This window comes from Wyeomyia smithii, chromosome 1 (assembly GCF_029784165.1).
Source record: "Wyeomyia smithii strain HCP4-BCI-WySm-NY-G18 chromosome 1, ASM2978416v1, whole genome shotgun sequence".
Taxonomy (NCBI): Eukaryota; Metazoa; Arthropoda; class Insecta; order Diptera; family Culicidae; genus Wyeomyia; species Wyeomyia smithii.
In genome coordinates this window covers 133,057,075-133,071,471 of record NC_073694.1, presented here as the reverse complement: position 1 = coordinate 133,071,471, position 14,397 = coordinate 133,057,075, and the positions used below count along the sequence as shown (strand labels likewise).

General features: G+C 41.7%; 1 protein-coding gene across 1 annotated transcript; it reads right to left on the bottom strand.

The window, feature by feature from the left end:
- Positions 1-12,467: 12,467 nt before the first annotated feature.
- Positions 12,468-13,763, bottom strand: LOC129717197 (uncharacterized). Its single transcript, XM_055667049.1, has one exon. The coding sequence runs from the start codon at positions 13,761-13,763 to the stop codon at positions 12,468-12,470; it is 1,296 nt and encodes a 431-aa protein (XP_055523024.1).
- Between the last annotated feature and the right edge of the window lie 634 nt (positions 13,764-14,397).

Sequence of the window (14,397 nt, the reverse complement as noted above, 5' to 3'; positions counted from 1 at the left end):
TGGTTTCCCTGGTTTTTGGATGGCGATCACCTTCACTTGCCTCCAATCCTGCGGTACAATGTTTTGCCTCAGGAACTTATTGAACAAGTTCAACAAGCGCCTCTTGGCATTGCCGGGTAGATTCTTCAACAAGTTGAATTTGATTCTATCTAACCCAGGCGCGTTATTGTTACAGGACAGGAGGGCAACTGAAAATTCTGCCATCGTAAAAGGTGATTCTATCGCGTCGTGGCCCGGAGACGCATCGCGAACAATGTTTTGCTCAGGAACAGGGTCCGGACATACTTTCCTGGCAAAATCAAATATCCACCGACTTGAAGACTCCTCGCTTTCGTTGACCGTTACGCGATTCCGCATTCTTCGGGCTGTGTTCCAAAGAGTGCTCATCGATGTCTCCCTCGACGTCTCGTTCACGAACCGACGCCAATATCCGCGTTTCTTTGCTTTAGCCAAACTTTTAAGCTTGGTATCAAGCTCCGAATACCGTAAATAGTCGCCAGGTATACCTCCCTTATGGTAGGCCTTAAACGCGTCGGATCTTTGCGTGTAGACATCGGAGCACTCTTGGTCCCACCACGGAGTGGGAGGCCGTTCTTTGATCGTTACGCCGGGATATTTCTTCGTTTGGGCTTTTTTTTCCTGTAGGAGCCTATGACCACTGCTACCATTAGTTAGATATATTGTGGTATACTCCGCGTTAATTTTTATGCACTGTCAGTTCGTTCCATCACTATGGGTATCAGTGATAGTCGCACCCAGACTTTGCATTTCACCCCAAGAAGGTATGACTTCTTTGATGAAGTTCCTTACCTTCATTTTTTCAGCAGACCATATCTCGTTAGGCGTGAGGATACCTTTTCCAAGAATACGCAGTCTTTGCCGAATTAATGCGCTGCATTGGCACAGCAAGTGTTCCGAGGTTTCTACTTCAGAATTACAAAAACGACATAAGTCATCTGTCAGTTTACCTATTTTTATAAGGTGATACTTACTCGGACAGTGCCCAGTAAGTAGGCCAGTTAACGTACTCAGATCAGCTTTATTCATACTGAGTAGGTTCCGTGTGATTCTTTTACATGGTGTAATGAATAGTTTAGATTGTCTTGCTTTGGAATAAGCCTTCCAGTTGGCATCAATCATCATTGATTCCCAGCCTCTTAGCTCAGATTTCAAACAGGATGAAGATACCCCACAGAATGGCTCCGGCCCGACGAAAGCAGTTGAAGAACCAATTCTCGCTAAGAGATCGGCTTTTTCATTTCCTTCTATACCACAGTGACCAGGCACCCAGTATAGATTGACAACGTTTGTTACAGTTAGTTGTCGTAGGGATTGAATACAATCCCATACCAACTTCGACTGACATGTGTATGCTTTTAAAGCATTGAGAGCTGCTTGACTATCTGAGAAAATGCAGATATTGGCATACCTATATTTCCTAGCCAAGCAAATACTTGTGCATGTTAGAAAAGCATTTATTTCCGCTTGAAAAACTGTGGGCCACTGCCCCATTGGAATTGATATATTGATTCCTGGTCCAGTGACCCCAGCGCCCGTAGACTCGCCCATTTTAGAGCCATCTGTATAAAAAATGACTGATCCTGGACGAACCTTAGGACCTCCTTCATCCCATTCGGTGCGATTGGATTCAATCACTTTGAAAGGAACACTGAAGTTAGTCTTAGAGTCCATTCGATCTTCATTCATGGTTACTAAGGTGTTCAGTTGGAAATTTTTGAGGATTCGTAAATGTCCCTGTAGATCTCCTTCCTGAAAGAATTTAACACGTTTTAGCCTAAGAGCACCTTTTTCGGCTTCAAGTTGTACATACTGATGTAAGGGTAGAAGATATAAAAGAGCTTCTAAGGCTTTGGATGGTGCACTGGCCATTGCTCCTGTTGTTGATAAGCATGCCAGACGTTGTAGTTTATCTAACTTTTTCTGAGCTGATAATTGTGAAGTTTTAGGCCACCACACTAGCGAGGCATAAGTTACTCTGGGTTTCACTATTGCCGAGTATATCCAGTGAATCATCCTCGGCTTGAGTCCCCATTTTTTGCCAAATGTATTGCTGCAAGCCCAAAGAGCGTTGTTTGCTTTTGAGATCGCATACGCTAGATGGTCGTTCCAGTTGAGCTTGTGGTCAAGCATAACACCTAGGTACTTGGTTCGCTTGGATAGCACCAACTGTGTGTCTCCCAACTTAAGAGTTGCAATATTATACTTTCTATTTCTTGTAAATGAGATAATGACTGTTTTAGAAGGATTGACGCTTAGTCCTTCCAGGTTACACCATTTAAGTGTGTAGTTTAAGGCGTATTGCATTCTATTGGAAATAGTAGATCCGCATTTACCCCTAACTAAAATAGTAATGTCATCAGCGAAACCGATGATTTCGTATCCTAGGTTCGTTAAGTTGTTAAGAAGATCATCGACAACAAGAGACCACAATATAGGAGATAGAACCCCTCCTTGTGGGCAACCCCTTGTTGGTTTTGTCGTTAAAGTTGATCTTCCTAAATTGGATGTTATCAACCGGTTTGATAACATAGCGATAGTCCAATTCAAGATGCACATGTCAAAACCGCGTTTTTTCATAGCATTTTTTATAGATTCGTGAGAAGCATTGTCAAATGCTCCCTCAATATCAAGAAAGGCTGTCAGTGAGATTTCTTTAGCCTCAAAAGACTTCTCTAGTTTTGAAACCAGCGTGTGGAGTGCTGTTTCAGTTGATTTACCAGTTTGATAGGCAAACTGAAATTTGTTTAATGGTCTACTTTTTAAGTAAGATAATTTGATGTGTAGATCAATGATTTTTTCCATCATTTTCAAAATGACAGAAGTTAGACTGATTGGTCTATATGCTTTGGGACTCGTCCTATCACGTTTTCCAGCCTTAGGAATAAATATGACGCGGACTTCTCGCCATTTACTCGGAATGTAGCTTAGTGTCATGCTAGCCCTGAACATCTCCACCAGACAGGGGACTATAATATCCTTGCTTTTTTGTAAAAACACTGGATAAATCCCATCTGGCCCCGGCGATTTGAAGGGCTTTAAGGAATCCACTGCCCATTCAACTCTTGACGTCGTGAATATTACACTGGCTAATTCTTGAGCTTTAACCTTGTCGTGAATTGAGCTAGGTTGAGCCATATAGAAGTCCTGTGCATTTTCGGAAGTTAATTGAGTCGAGCCTGGGAAGTGTGTATCCATCATGACACTAAGTGTTTCCTGTTCGTTTGGGCTTGCAACGCGGCGTCGAGAATCAAGCCCGCGAGGAGGTTGTATTCTTCAAGTGGTGGATGATGTTGTATCGACTCGACCGCTTTTGAAATCATTTCCTCGTATAACTTCCAATCGACATTCCGTGTGAGGTCATACGGAATGTCAATTGGTCGCATGCGAGTCGACCCGTTATTAATTGAAATAAGAATAGGCAAATGGTCGCTACCGTGAGGATCAAGGATTACCTTCCATGTGCAATCCAACCGTAGCGACGTCGAACATAAGGATAGATCCAAAGCGCTTGGGCGCGCTGGAGGTTTCGGGATACGTGTCATTTCACCGTTGTTTAAAATAGTCATGTCGAAGTCATCGCAAAGGTTATAGATTAAAGAGGAGCGGTTATCATTGTATGGGGAACCCCAAGCCACGCCATGAGAGTTGAAGTCCCCCAAAATCAAACGTGGCGAGGGAAGAAGTTCTATTAAATCAAAGAGCAGCCGTTGCCCAACCTGTGCTCTGGAAGGAATATATATTGAGGCAATACAAAGCTCTTTACCTTGTATTGTCATTTGACATGCGACAACTTCGATGCCTGGAATCGAGGGGAGGTTAATACGATAGAAAGAATAGCACTTTTTAATCCCTAAAAGTACTCCTCCATATGGGGTGTCTCGATCAAGGCGAATAATATTAAAATCATGGAAGTTGAGATCAATATTTGAAGTAAGCCAAGTTTCACAAAGGGAAAATGCATCGCATTTGTTTTTATTTATCAAAACTTTAAACGAATCAATTTTTGGTAAAATACTTCTACAATTCCACTGTAAGACAGAGATAGAATCCTTCATATACGCAGTTGAATTAGGCATCGAAGGATACAATCGCTGCAAGGAGGGGCCATTGGGCAGTCAACTGCCTATTGTCATTCGTCAACACGTTTTTTCTTCATTTTCAATACGCCCACAATTGTCTTTTTTTTTCTTTCGTTTCCCTTATTGAGCCCTCTTGATTTTTTTCTTCTTTTATTTACCACCCGTTTAGTTAGCTCAATAAATAAGCTGCATTTTTTCATTCATGGCAACTTTCTCGTCTTTCCGCACGCTATTCCATTTTTTACTCAACTTTCCGTCGAATTTATGCCTCTCGACTCTTGTCAATAAACGTTTTTTCATCTTTTTCGGCGACTTTTTTGTATTTCTTCACGCCTTCATATTTTATGTCTTCGTTCAATAACCTTCGATTTTGGTCCAAAGCTTGCTTAGTTATCGATCGGCTCTGCCAAAAAATTCCTATTTTTTTCGTTAATTTTACCGTCAGTCGTTATTTTTTTCTTTTGCTGAATGTCTATTTTTCTTTTCTAACGTCTCAGGAAATTTGCTTTAAAAACGAAAGTTTTTCCAGTCGCAATATCGTCGTAGCGATGTCAACTCATTCCAATATGTTTATTTTTATTTTCACTTTGTTATGATACCGAGTCGTATGGGCCTTTTCGGAGCTTTGTTACTTTCCTTGCTGTTACTTATTATTTTGTGTAATGAAAAGTGTCGTCCTTCTTCCTCTGCGATGGTGGCTTTTGCTCTAGTCGTCTTGGAGTCTTTAATATTTTCATTTTCCCAAATCACCTTACTAACTGGTGTATTTATTTCCTGGGACATTCCCAATTTTTCCATCACTATTTTGTGAGGCTCTGTTTCCCTTTTAACGCTTTTTCCCCGCTTACTGTGATCGCTACCCTCAATGTCTTGTTTGTTTATTTTAAATATGTCCTGTTTAGTTGTACTTGCACGGTCATTAATTCTTGGCCGTGATACTTTTTCTCTCTCTTCCGTTCGTTCATTTGTTAAATTTTCTATCGTTGTTCTGCGTGCGCAGCATGAAATTCTCCCTTTGTATAGGCACAGGATTATAATAAAAGTTGTAGTGATCCCTATCACTACCGGTATACTTGTCCACGGATTTTCCAATGGGGCATAAATCAGATTCTTTAAACCGTAGCCTTTGGTTTTTATGTCTTTTACATCAACCCCGAGGTCAAATAAGGTTTTTTGATTTATATAGGAATATACTTTTTCAATTCCATTCCAAATTGGGACCTCTCTTAAGTCCACGTCCTGTGTTTCTATTCTGTTTATGTTGTCTGGAAGTAATGTAACGTTTATGTCCCATTCATAATTTGTCTCGTAGTCTTCTCTGAAGGCGTGGGTTCGAACCCTACTTCTGACACCATAAAATGCAAAGACTTAGCTTTGCCAGGGACTTGATGAGCACGAAGAGTCCCTGTAAGTGCAGGGAATTAAAACATCCGCACTGATTCTACTTTGGAAATCGAAAGTTTTATTAATTAACTTCAAACTTAATTCTACCCTACCAAAAAGAGTCGGAGAGAAACAATTCTCTTGTCCGATTATTCGTCCTGTCCTTGTTAATCCTAACACTTTTAATTAGTTAGTTATGCATTTGTATCTTCCGTCTCGCTCACTTACTCAATCGAAAATCATTCGGTATTCATTATTATTATTATTATTTTAGGTTATTTGCCATGTGGCCGTCATCGTTTCGTTCTCATCGGAAACGGAGCGTCGCATTTCGACTTCGAATGCTATAGAAAAAAAAAAAATAAAGTATCGTTCTCTAGAAATAAGTAGAATTGCTGAGTGCTTTAAGAAATCCTCATTAATCATACATGCGCGGCTATTATTTCAGAACCTGTCTGTGAGAACGGAATGTCGCGATTTATTCCTAATTCAAGAAACATGCATGGACAAGAATATTCCTGTCCATGGGAATGTAATGCAAGAGTTTATGAGAATCAAAAATGCTTATTAATTTCTTGGAAGGCCTGTTCAGTATTAACCTCCCCTCGATTCCAGGCATCGAAGTTGTCGCATGTCAAATGACAATACAAGGTAAAGAGCTTTGTATTGCCTCAATATATATTCCTCCCAGAGCACAGGTTGGGCAACGGTTGCTCTTTAATTTAATAGAACTTCTTCCCTCGCCACGTTTGATTTTGGGAGACTTCAACTCTCATGGTGTGGCTCGGGGTTCCCCTTACAATGATAACCGCTCCTCTTTAATCTATAACCTTTGCGATGACTTCGACATGACTATTTTGAACAACGGTGAAATGACACGTATCCCGAAACCTCCAGCGCGCTCAAGCGCTTTGGATCTATCCTTATGTTCGACGTCGCTACGGTTGAATTGCACATGGAAGGTAATCCTCGATCCTCACGGTAGCGACCATTTGCCTATTCTTATTTCAATTACTAACGGGTCAACTCGCATGCGACCAATTGACATTCCGTATGACCTCACACGGAATGTCGATTGGAAGTTATACGAGGAAACGATTTCAAAAGCGGTCGAGTCGATTCAACTTCTCCACCACTTGAAGAATACAACCTCCTCGCGGGCTTGATTCTCGACGCCGCGTTGCAAGCCCAAACGAAGAAATATCCCGGCGTAACGATCAAAGAACGGCCTCCCACTTTGTGGTGGGAACAAGAGTGCTCCGATGTCTACACGCAAAGATCCGAGGCGTTTTTGGCCTTCCAGAAGGGAGGTATACCTGGCGACTATATACGGTATTCGGAGCTTGATACCAAGCTTAAAAGCTTGGCTAAAGCAAAGAAACGCGGATATTGGCGTCGGTTCGTGAACGAGACGTCGAGGGAGACATCGATGAGCACTCTTTGGAACACAGCCCGAAGAATGCGGAATCGCGTAACGGTCAACGAAAGCGAGGAGTCTTCAAGTCGGTGGATATTTGATTTTGCCAGGAAAGTATGTCCGGACTCTGTTCCTGAGCAAAACATTGTTCACGCTGCGTCTTCGGGCCACGACGCGATAGAATCACCTTTTACGATGGCAGAATTTTCGGTTGCCCTCCTGTCCTGTAACAATAACGCGCCTGGGTTAGATAGAATCAAATTCAACCTGTTGAAGAATCTACCCGGCAATGCCAAGAGGCGCTTGTTAAACTTGTTCAATAAGTTCCTGGAGCAAAACATTGTACCGCAAGATTGGAGGCAGGTGAAGGTGATCGCCATCCAAAAACCGGGAAAACCAGCTTCTGACCACAACTCTTATAGGCCGATTGCAATGCTATCTTGTATCCGGAAATTGATGGAAAAAATGCTACTCCGTCGTTTAGACCATTGGGTCGAATCAAATGGTCTACTATCAGATACTCAATTTGGCTTCCGCCGTGCCAAATGGACGAATGATTGTTGTTTGGACACAATATAGCATGATACCCTAACGATAAGTTTGGTCCATACACTCACGCTCCCATTAGCAGCGTCCGATCAGATCTCACTCTCCGGTTATCAGTTATATATCGTCCACCCGACGCGATAAAATAATCAGATTTGATTAGAATAAGCCAGTTATCTCACAACCAACAGTGCGCGCAGATCGCAAATAATTCTCCACCGATACAGAACAAATAAACTTATAGTCGCTTTAAGCAATTTGTCGCTAATAATAAACTGAAAATAAGTGTCGCATTCACGAGTCCGAAATCCGGTTCCTGTCGAAACAATTGTTTTGCGTTGCTTTCAACAGATATTCACCTGGCGTATGCTCGCAAAGAACAAATGGCGTCTGCGTTCTTGGACATTAAGGGGGCTTTTGATTCCGTTTCTATTGACATTCTTTTGGGTAAACTTCACCGACAAGGATTTTCTCCAATTTTGAACAATTTTTTGCACAATTTGTTGTCCGAAAAGCACATGCATTTTACGCACGGCGATTTGGCAACTTTTCGAATTAGCTACATGGGTCTTCCCCAGGGCTCATGTTCAAACCCCCTTCTTTACAATTTTTATGTAAATGACATCGACGAATGTCTGGCAAATTCATGCACGATAAGACAACTTGCAGACGACAGTGTAATCTCTGTTACAGGAGCCAAAGCTGCCGATTTGCAAGGACCATTGCAAGATACCTTGGACAATTTGTCTGCTTGGGCTTTACAACTAGGTATCGAATTCTCTCCGGAGAAGACTGAGATAGTAGTTTTTTCTAGGAAGCATAAACCTGCTCAGCTTCAAACACAATTAATGGGTAAAACGATTTCTCAGGTTTTGGTACACAAATATCTTGGTGTCTGGTTCGACTCTAAAGGCACCTGGGGTTGTCACGTGAGGTATCTGATGAAAAAATGTCAACAAAGAGTGAATTTTCTTCGTACAATAACCGGATAATGGTGGGGAGCCCATCCAGGAGACCTTATAAGGCTTTACCAAACAACGATATTGTCTGTTATTGAGTACGGGTGTTTCTGCTTCCGCTCCGCAGCAAATACACATTTGATCAAATTGGAGCGAATACAATATCGTTGTTTGCGTATCGCCTTGGGTTGCATGCAATCGACCCATACGATGAGTTTGGAGGTCTTAGCTGGAGTACTACCATTGAAAAACCGCTTTTGGAGCCTGTCTTCTCGTATTCTTATCAAATGTGAGGTTTTGAACCGTCCTGTGATTAAAAATTTTGAAAGGTTAATCGAACTTAATTCTCAAACCCGTTTTATGACATTGTATTTCAATCACATGTCCCAAAATATTAACCCTTCTTCGAATATTCCAAATCGTGTCAACTTATCAAATACTTCTGATTCTACTGTGTTTTTCGATACATCCATGATAGAAGAAACTCGTGGAATCCCGGATCATTTACGCGTGCAGCAGATCCCCAAGATTTTTTCTAATAAATATCGAAATATCAACTGCGACAATATGATCTTCACTGACGGATCACTTCTCGATGGGTCCACTGGCTTCGGTATCTTCAATAACAATTTAACCGTCTCCCATAAGCTCGATAATCCTGCTTCTGTTTACGTCGCAGAATTAGCTGCAATTCAGTACACCCTAGGGATTATCGAAAAAATGCCCACGGGCCATTATTTCATCTTTACGGACAGTATCAGTTCCATTGAGGCTCTCCGATCGATGAAAGGTGTTAAGCACTCTCCGTATTTCCTGGGGAAAATACGGGAACATTTGAGTGCTTTATCCGAAAAATCGTATCAGATTACCTTAGCGTGGGTCCCTTCTCACTGCTCGATACCGGGTAATGAGAAAGCGGACTCTTTGGCTAAGGTGGGCGCAACACACGGTGAAATTTATGAAAGACCAATTGCTTTTAATGAGTTTTTCGCACTTGTACGTCAGAATACGATCATCAGTTGGCAAAATTCTTGGACTAGAGGGGAACTGGGAAGGTGGTTACATTCCATTATCCCCAAGGTATCGACGAGCCCGTGGTTCAAGGGGTTGGATGTATGTCGAGATTTCATTTGCGTGATGTCGCGGCTTATGTCCAATCACTATAGATTTGAAACGCATCTCCGTCGTATTGGGCTCGGGGAAAGTGGTATCTGTGCCTGTGGTGAAGGTTATCACGACATAGAGCACGTTGTTTGGTCATGCCCTGTACACCGTGACGCCAGGTCTAAAGGAATAACTTCCCTCCGGGCCGAGGGTAGAGGACCAGCTGTTCCTGTTCGTGATGTCTTGGCGAGTCGTGACCTACCCTACATGTCCCTTATATACATTTTCCTGAAATCCATCCACGCTCCAGTCTAGTCCCATTCCTTTCCATCCACATTCAACAAAACGGCAAGAACACGTCATAGACCTCGATTTTGGAATCATCAACTGAACCCCACACGAATCCGCCAGGACCTGAGAACCCGAGGCCTTTCGTGATATCTTGGCTTGAACAACAGCGAACAACAACAACGAACCATAACCAGCAACTGAACCCCGCACAATACTTCCAGGACCCGAGGATTACAAGCCCCTGTCCCAGCTCATAACATCGTGGCTTAGCAGAACAAATCCATACATGCTGCATATTCATGGCCATTCGACGACCATTCATGGGCCATCAGACGACCATTCAACTACAAAACAATAATTGAAAAATATATGCTAGTTTTAAGATAGACCTAATTTCAGCTCGTATTCGGCAGCGAGTATAAAAAATTTGCTTAAAGATTTTAAGTCATCCGATATAATTGGCGCCGTTAAACATTAAATTGTATTTGTGCCGTGTCAAATAAACGATAGGCGAAGAAAAAAAAATAAAACTCACAGAAAACCTCTCAGAATCTCAGAAGGGCGGGAAATATCAAGGGTTGGTTTTTAACGTTTTATAACTATTCCAGTTGATTTTCGTTATTGCCATGGCATAGTGACAATATGGTTTTGTCCTGAACAAAAATTCTCGCAAAACCTAATGGCCAACCATTTTTTGAGTATCTTTTTTTTTTTTCAAACATACATGATACCAATTCTTTTTCACGTGACCATGTGACATAAAGCTGTTTATGCGAGAATATGCATATTTTAGGTTTAATGCCACCAGTTATCAGGGCTTTGGGCATTATCGAATATCACCCAACTGCGAAGCGCGAAGATACATACAGACGTTTGAAATTAAATGATAAATTGGTAGGTACACGGAGCTTCGAAATTTTCGCTTCAATGACATTAATATTTCATCTGGGAAGTAGAGTCACCTGATGTGGACTTGCCTATAAATTGCAGATCTTCGAATTGTTTACCTTTTTTCAGTGCGTTTATTTATCTGTTTGCGAGCACAGTGAGTTCTGAGAACCTTCGGTTGAGTGTGATTTTTAAAACGGATTGACCTAAAGATTGTTTTTGGCTTTTAAGCAAAAGTGAACATTTTTCGGAAACAACTAGCAACAACTATTTGTACCTAGGATACAATGTTGTGTTTGGCATTCCTTAAAAGACTATAAAGTTTAGCACGTCCGACACTAATAAAATTGTGAAGAGTAGTGAAAAGCAAATTACCCAAATTTTGACATTTTAAATACTTGAAAGTCTCAGATAGTGGCCTTTTAAAGTAGGCATGAATAAAATTAAAAATCTGGTGTTTATTTTAATTCAGCGTTGTAGAAATCTCGAAAGTAGGTCCTTGCATAGAGTGTTTGGTTCGCGATTGCGGTTCATCTGAGTACTTTTTCCACTTCTTCCTGATCAGATTCTGAAACCAGTAGATAATAGTCATCATTTAATAATGCCGCAAACGCATTATGTGAGTCTGTTGTTCTTTTTCTGAAGTCTACAGAAAAAGTAGAGTGGGAGCACAATATTGGTTTGACTTACCCCAGTCGCTGGCATCAGACTCATCTTGTTCGAAAATCTGCATCAACCTTTTGTGGTAATCGTTCTTGTTGTGAGCCAATTCGCACCAACCCCTATATGTGAGATCATTATACCTGGAAATATTTTGCTTCACCATGTCTTTCCACGTATAGCTCGGTCGGCAACGTCTCAAGCAAGGTGCTTCTAGACGTGTTGCCACACGAATCGGATGGCTGGACGGACGACGGCGAATATGTCCTAATCATCGCATTTGGTACATGCGAATTTTTTTAGTTATTCTCCTCCGGCGTAGAAGAGAGGTAGTTGTTCGAATGCATCCTACAGTGTCGCGACATAATTCGGCCATTGCTTGTACAATCTGGCTTTCGTACCCCCGTATAGAACGGCGACTGTATTTGGTCAATACAGCCACTTGCGTGCCATACAACATCGAGGGTGCGATGACGGACTCATATATCACCCGGGCCAATTGCCATGTAGGTCTGTATTCACGCAAAAATCCCAAGATTGATTTCGATACTCGCACGGCGGTACGACATCTCGTTCGTATTGTCATGGGGCGCTCTAACTTAGCAGTTAGAAAAATTCCCAAGTATCTCAGCGGATCGGTCGTTACATAAATCGTACCCAATATGTCAATAGACTCAATAGGCTCCCCAATGGGTTGTCGCACCAACACCTTACACTTGTCCCTATTAAGCTTCAGACCAACGTATGCCAAATATTCAGTTAGCTTTCCAACCACTAACTCGAGATCTTCTCGAGTCTCTGCTATGACAATAAGATCATCAGCAAAAGCTAATATCAAAGGGAAAGAAATTCGCTTTTCTTGGTTTAATCTTAGCTTCGGAACCTCATCCTCTACCGACTCTAATACGGCTTCCATAATGATGTTGAAAATATACGGAGAAAGAGGACATCCCTGCTTTATTCCGCGCCTCCTAGTTATTGGTCTCGTCATCTGTCCTTGCCACAAAACCTGCTGTTGCTCGTCTTGAAAGCACTCTAATACCCGGTTCACAATACAAACGGGAACACCTTTAGCTGTTATATGGAAAGTAATATGAATAAAGGCATGGTGAATTACTGCTAAATAATACCTCGAAGTATAGCAGGTAACGACGTTAGGGACACTCTATCAAATGCCTTCTCAATATCTAGTGACATCACAATCAATGGGTTTCCCGCGTTCCAGTTTTCCTGTAAAACTCTCTGAACGACGTGAAGGTGATCAATTGTTGAATGACCTATTAAAAATGCAGCTTGGTGAACACCCAAGGGGCCAATTATATTTTGTAGCTTCTCTAGCAACCAAATGGCATATATTTTATAGGCCACACTGCTCAGACATATTCGTCTGTAATCCTTCACACACTTCGGATTTTTGATCTTCGGAATCGGTACAACAATCGTATGTTTCCATTCAGTTGGATGAATGTTTTCAGTCCAAACCCGACACAGCATCTGGTGCAACTCAAGAATGGCTTGAGAATCAGCGTACTTGAAGTATTCAGCGTATAACCCATCTAGGCCCGGAGTTTTCCCATTCTTCAAGCCTAGGACAATCCGTGTAACATCCGATACGGAAGGTGGATCCGGTAAGGATTCAGTCGAAGGCTCGTCAAGCAATTTCGGGATAAGGCATGCGTCATTTGACTCATCAACCCAATCACTATTGCGAATATTAGAGACATAGCCGCGAAAGTTTTTTCGCTTCTTATAATTTTTCAAAAACTTGTATGTCTTGTTGATGCGGTCTCCGGCTGGATAGCTGTTGAGACTTTTGAAAAAATCTGTAATTTGCCGCTCTTCGTACTCTCGTAGATTGCGTCTTAGGGTTTCTTTCGCTTCAATCAGTCTGTACTTCCATTTTGGCTGATAAGAATAGCCTGCCCAAAAAGCACAACGTTTTACATGTGCCTGTGCCAAACGACAATCCCGATCCACATGTAAACGGGTTTTAGCTCTTAATACAGTATCGACACTTTTATTGATTTTTTCACACAAGCGTTTCCAACTATTTTGGATGGTTTCATTGTTGGCTGGACAAGGACGACTGGTTTTTACTAGTTCTTCTTCAAATCGTTTCCTAAGATTTTCTTCTCTCAAGTGGGACACGTCGACTTGTGGCTTTCGTTTATGTTTAGACAGGACTTGTGTGGGAACCATATGTTTCGGAGCAATAGGTTGTTTTCTCTCTCCTATATCACAAAGCAAAAGCTTATGATCAGTAACGATGTGGGGTTGAGTACATCGCATATGGGTGAGGAATAGAGTAGAATCAGAGGACGTTAGTATATGATCCACCTGGCTTGAAGACCTACCGTTCTTCCAGGTGACTTTGAAGCTAGCATTAGCATTTGCCTGAGTACTTCTAACTGCCATATTGTGCAAGCATAAAAACAATTTCATTTGAAGTCCATTTTCATTGAATTGACTGTGACCAACATATTTTCCGATCAATAGCTTTTCCTGATTAGAAAGATTAGCGTTGCTGAGATGCGAATTAAAATCACCGGCGATAATGACACGACTGAGGTTTTTCATACCACTTAACAAAGAACCAAGCTTCGAAAAAAAACCTCAGAACGGCGATTAGGACCATGGACATTTATTAAAGTTATCTCCCGAATCGATGAAGCAACCTTGAGAGAGCAAATATTCAAAATGACTTTGTCATATGAAGAATTAAATCAAGTTACCTTAAATTTAACTTCGCAATGCTGTATATTGGCATCATTGCTTCTCATCTCGCGCACAGTAATCGGAGCTCCGATGCGAACTAATATAGCCAACCCGCGCTTCCTCCCTGCTCCTGGCTCACACAAAAACCATCTAAAGTTGCTTGTAGATGTCTGAAGGCAATCCAAATTCACCTCTTGAAGCACTGCGATGTGAACATGTAGTGAGTAAAGATATGCATCCAAGGACTTGCGCTTTTCAAAGACTCGACAACCATTTACATTTAGGGAGGCAAAGCGGAGACCACGCTTGGCATCAATTATAACGGGATCAATAA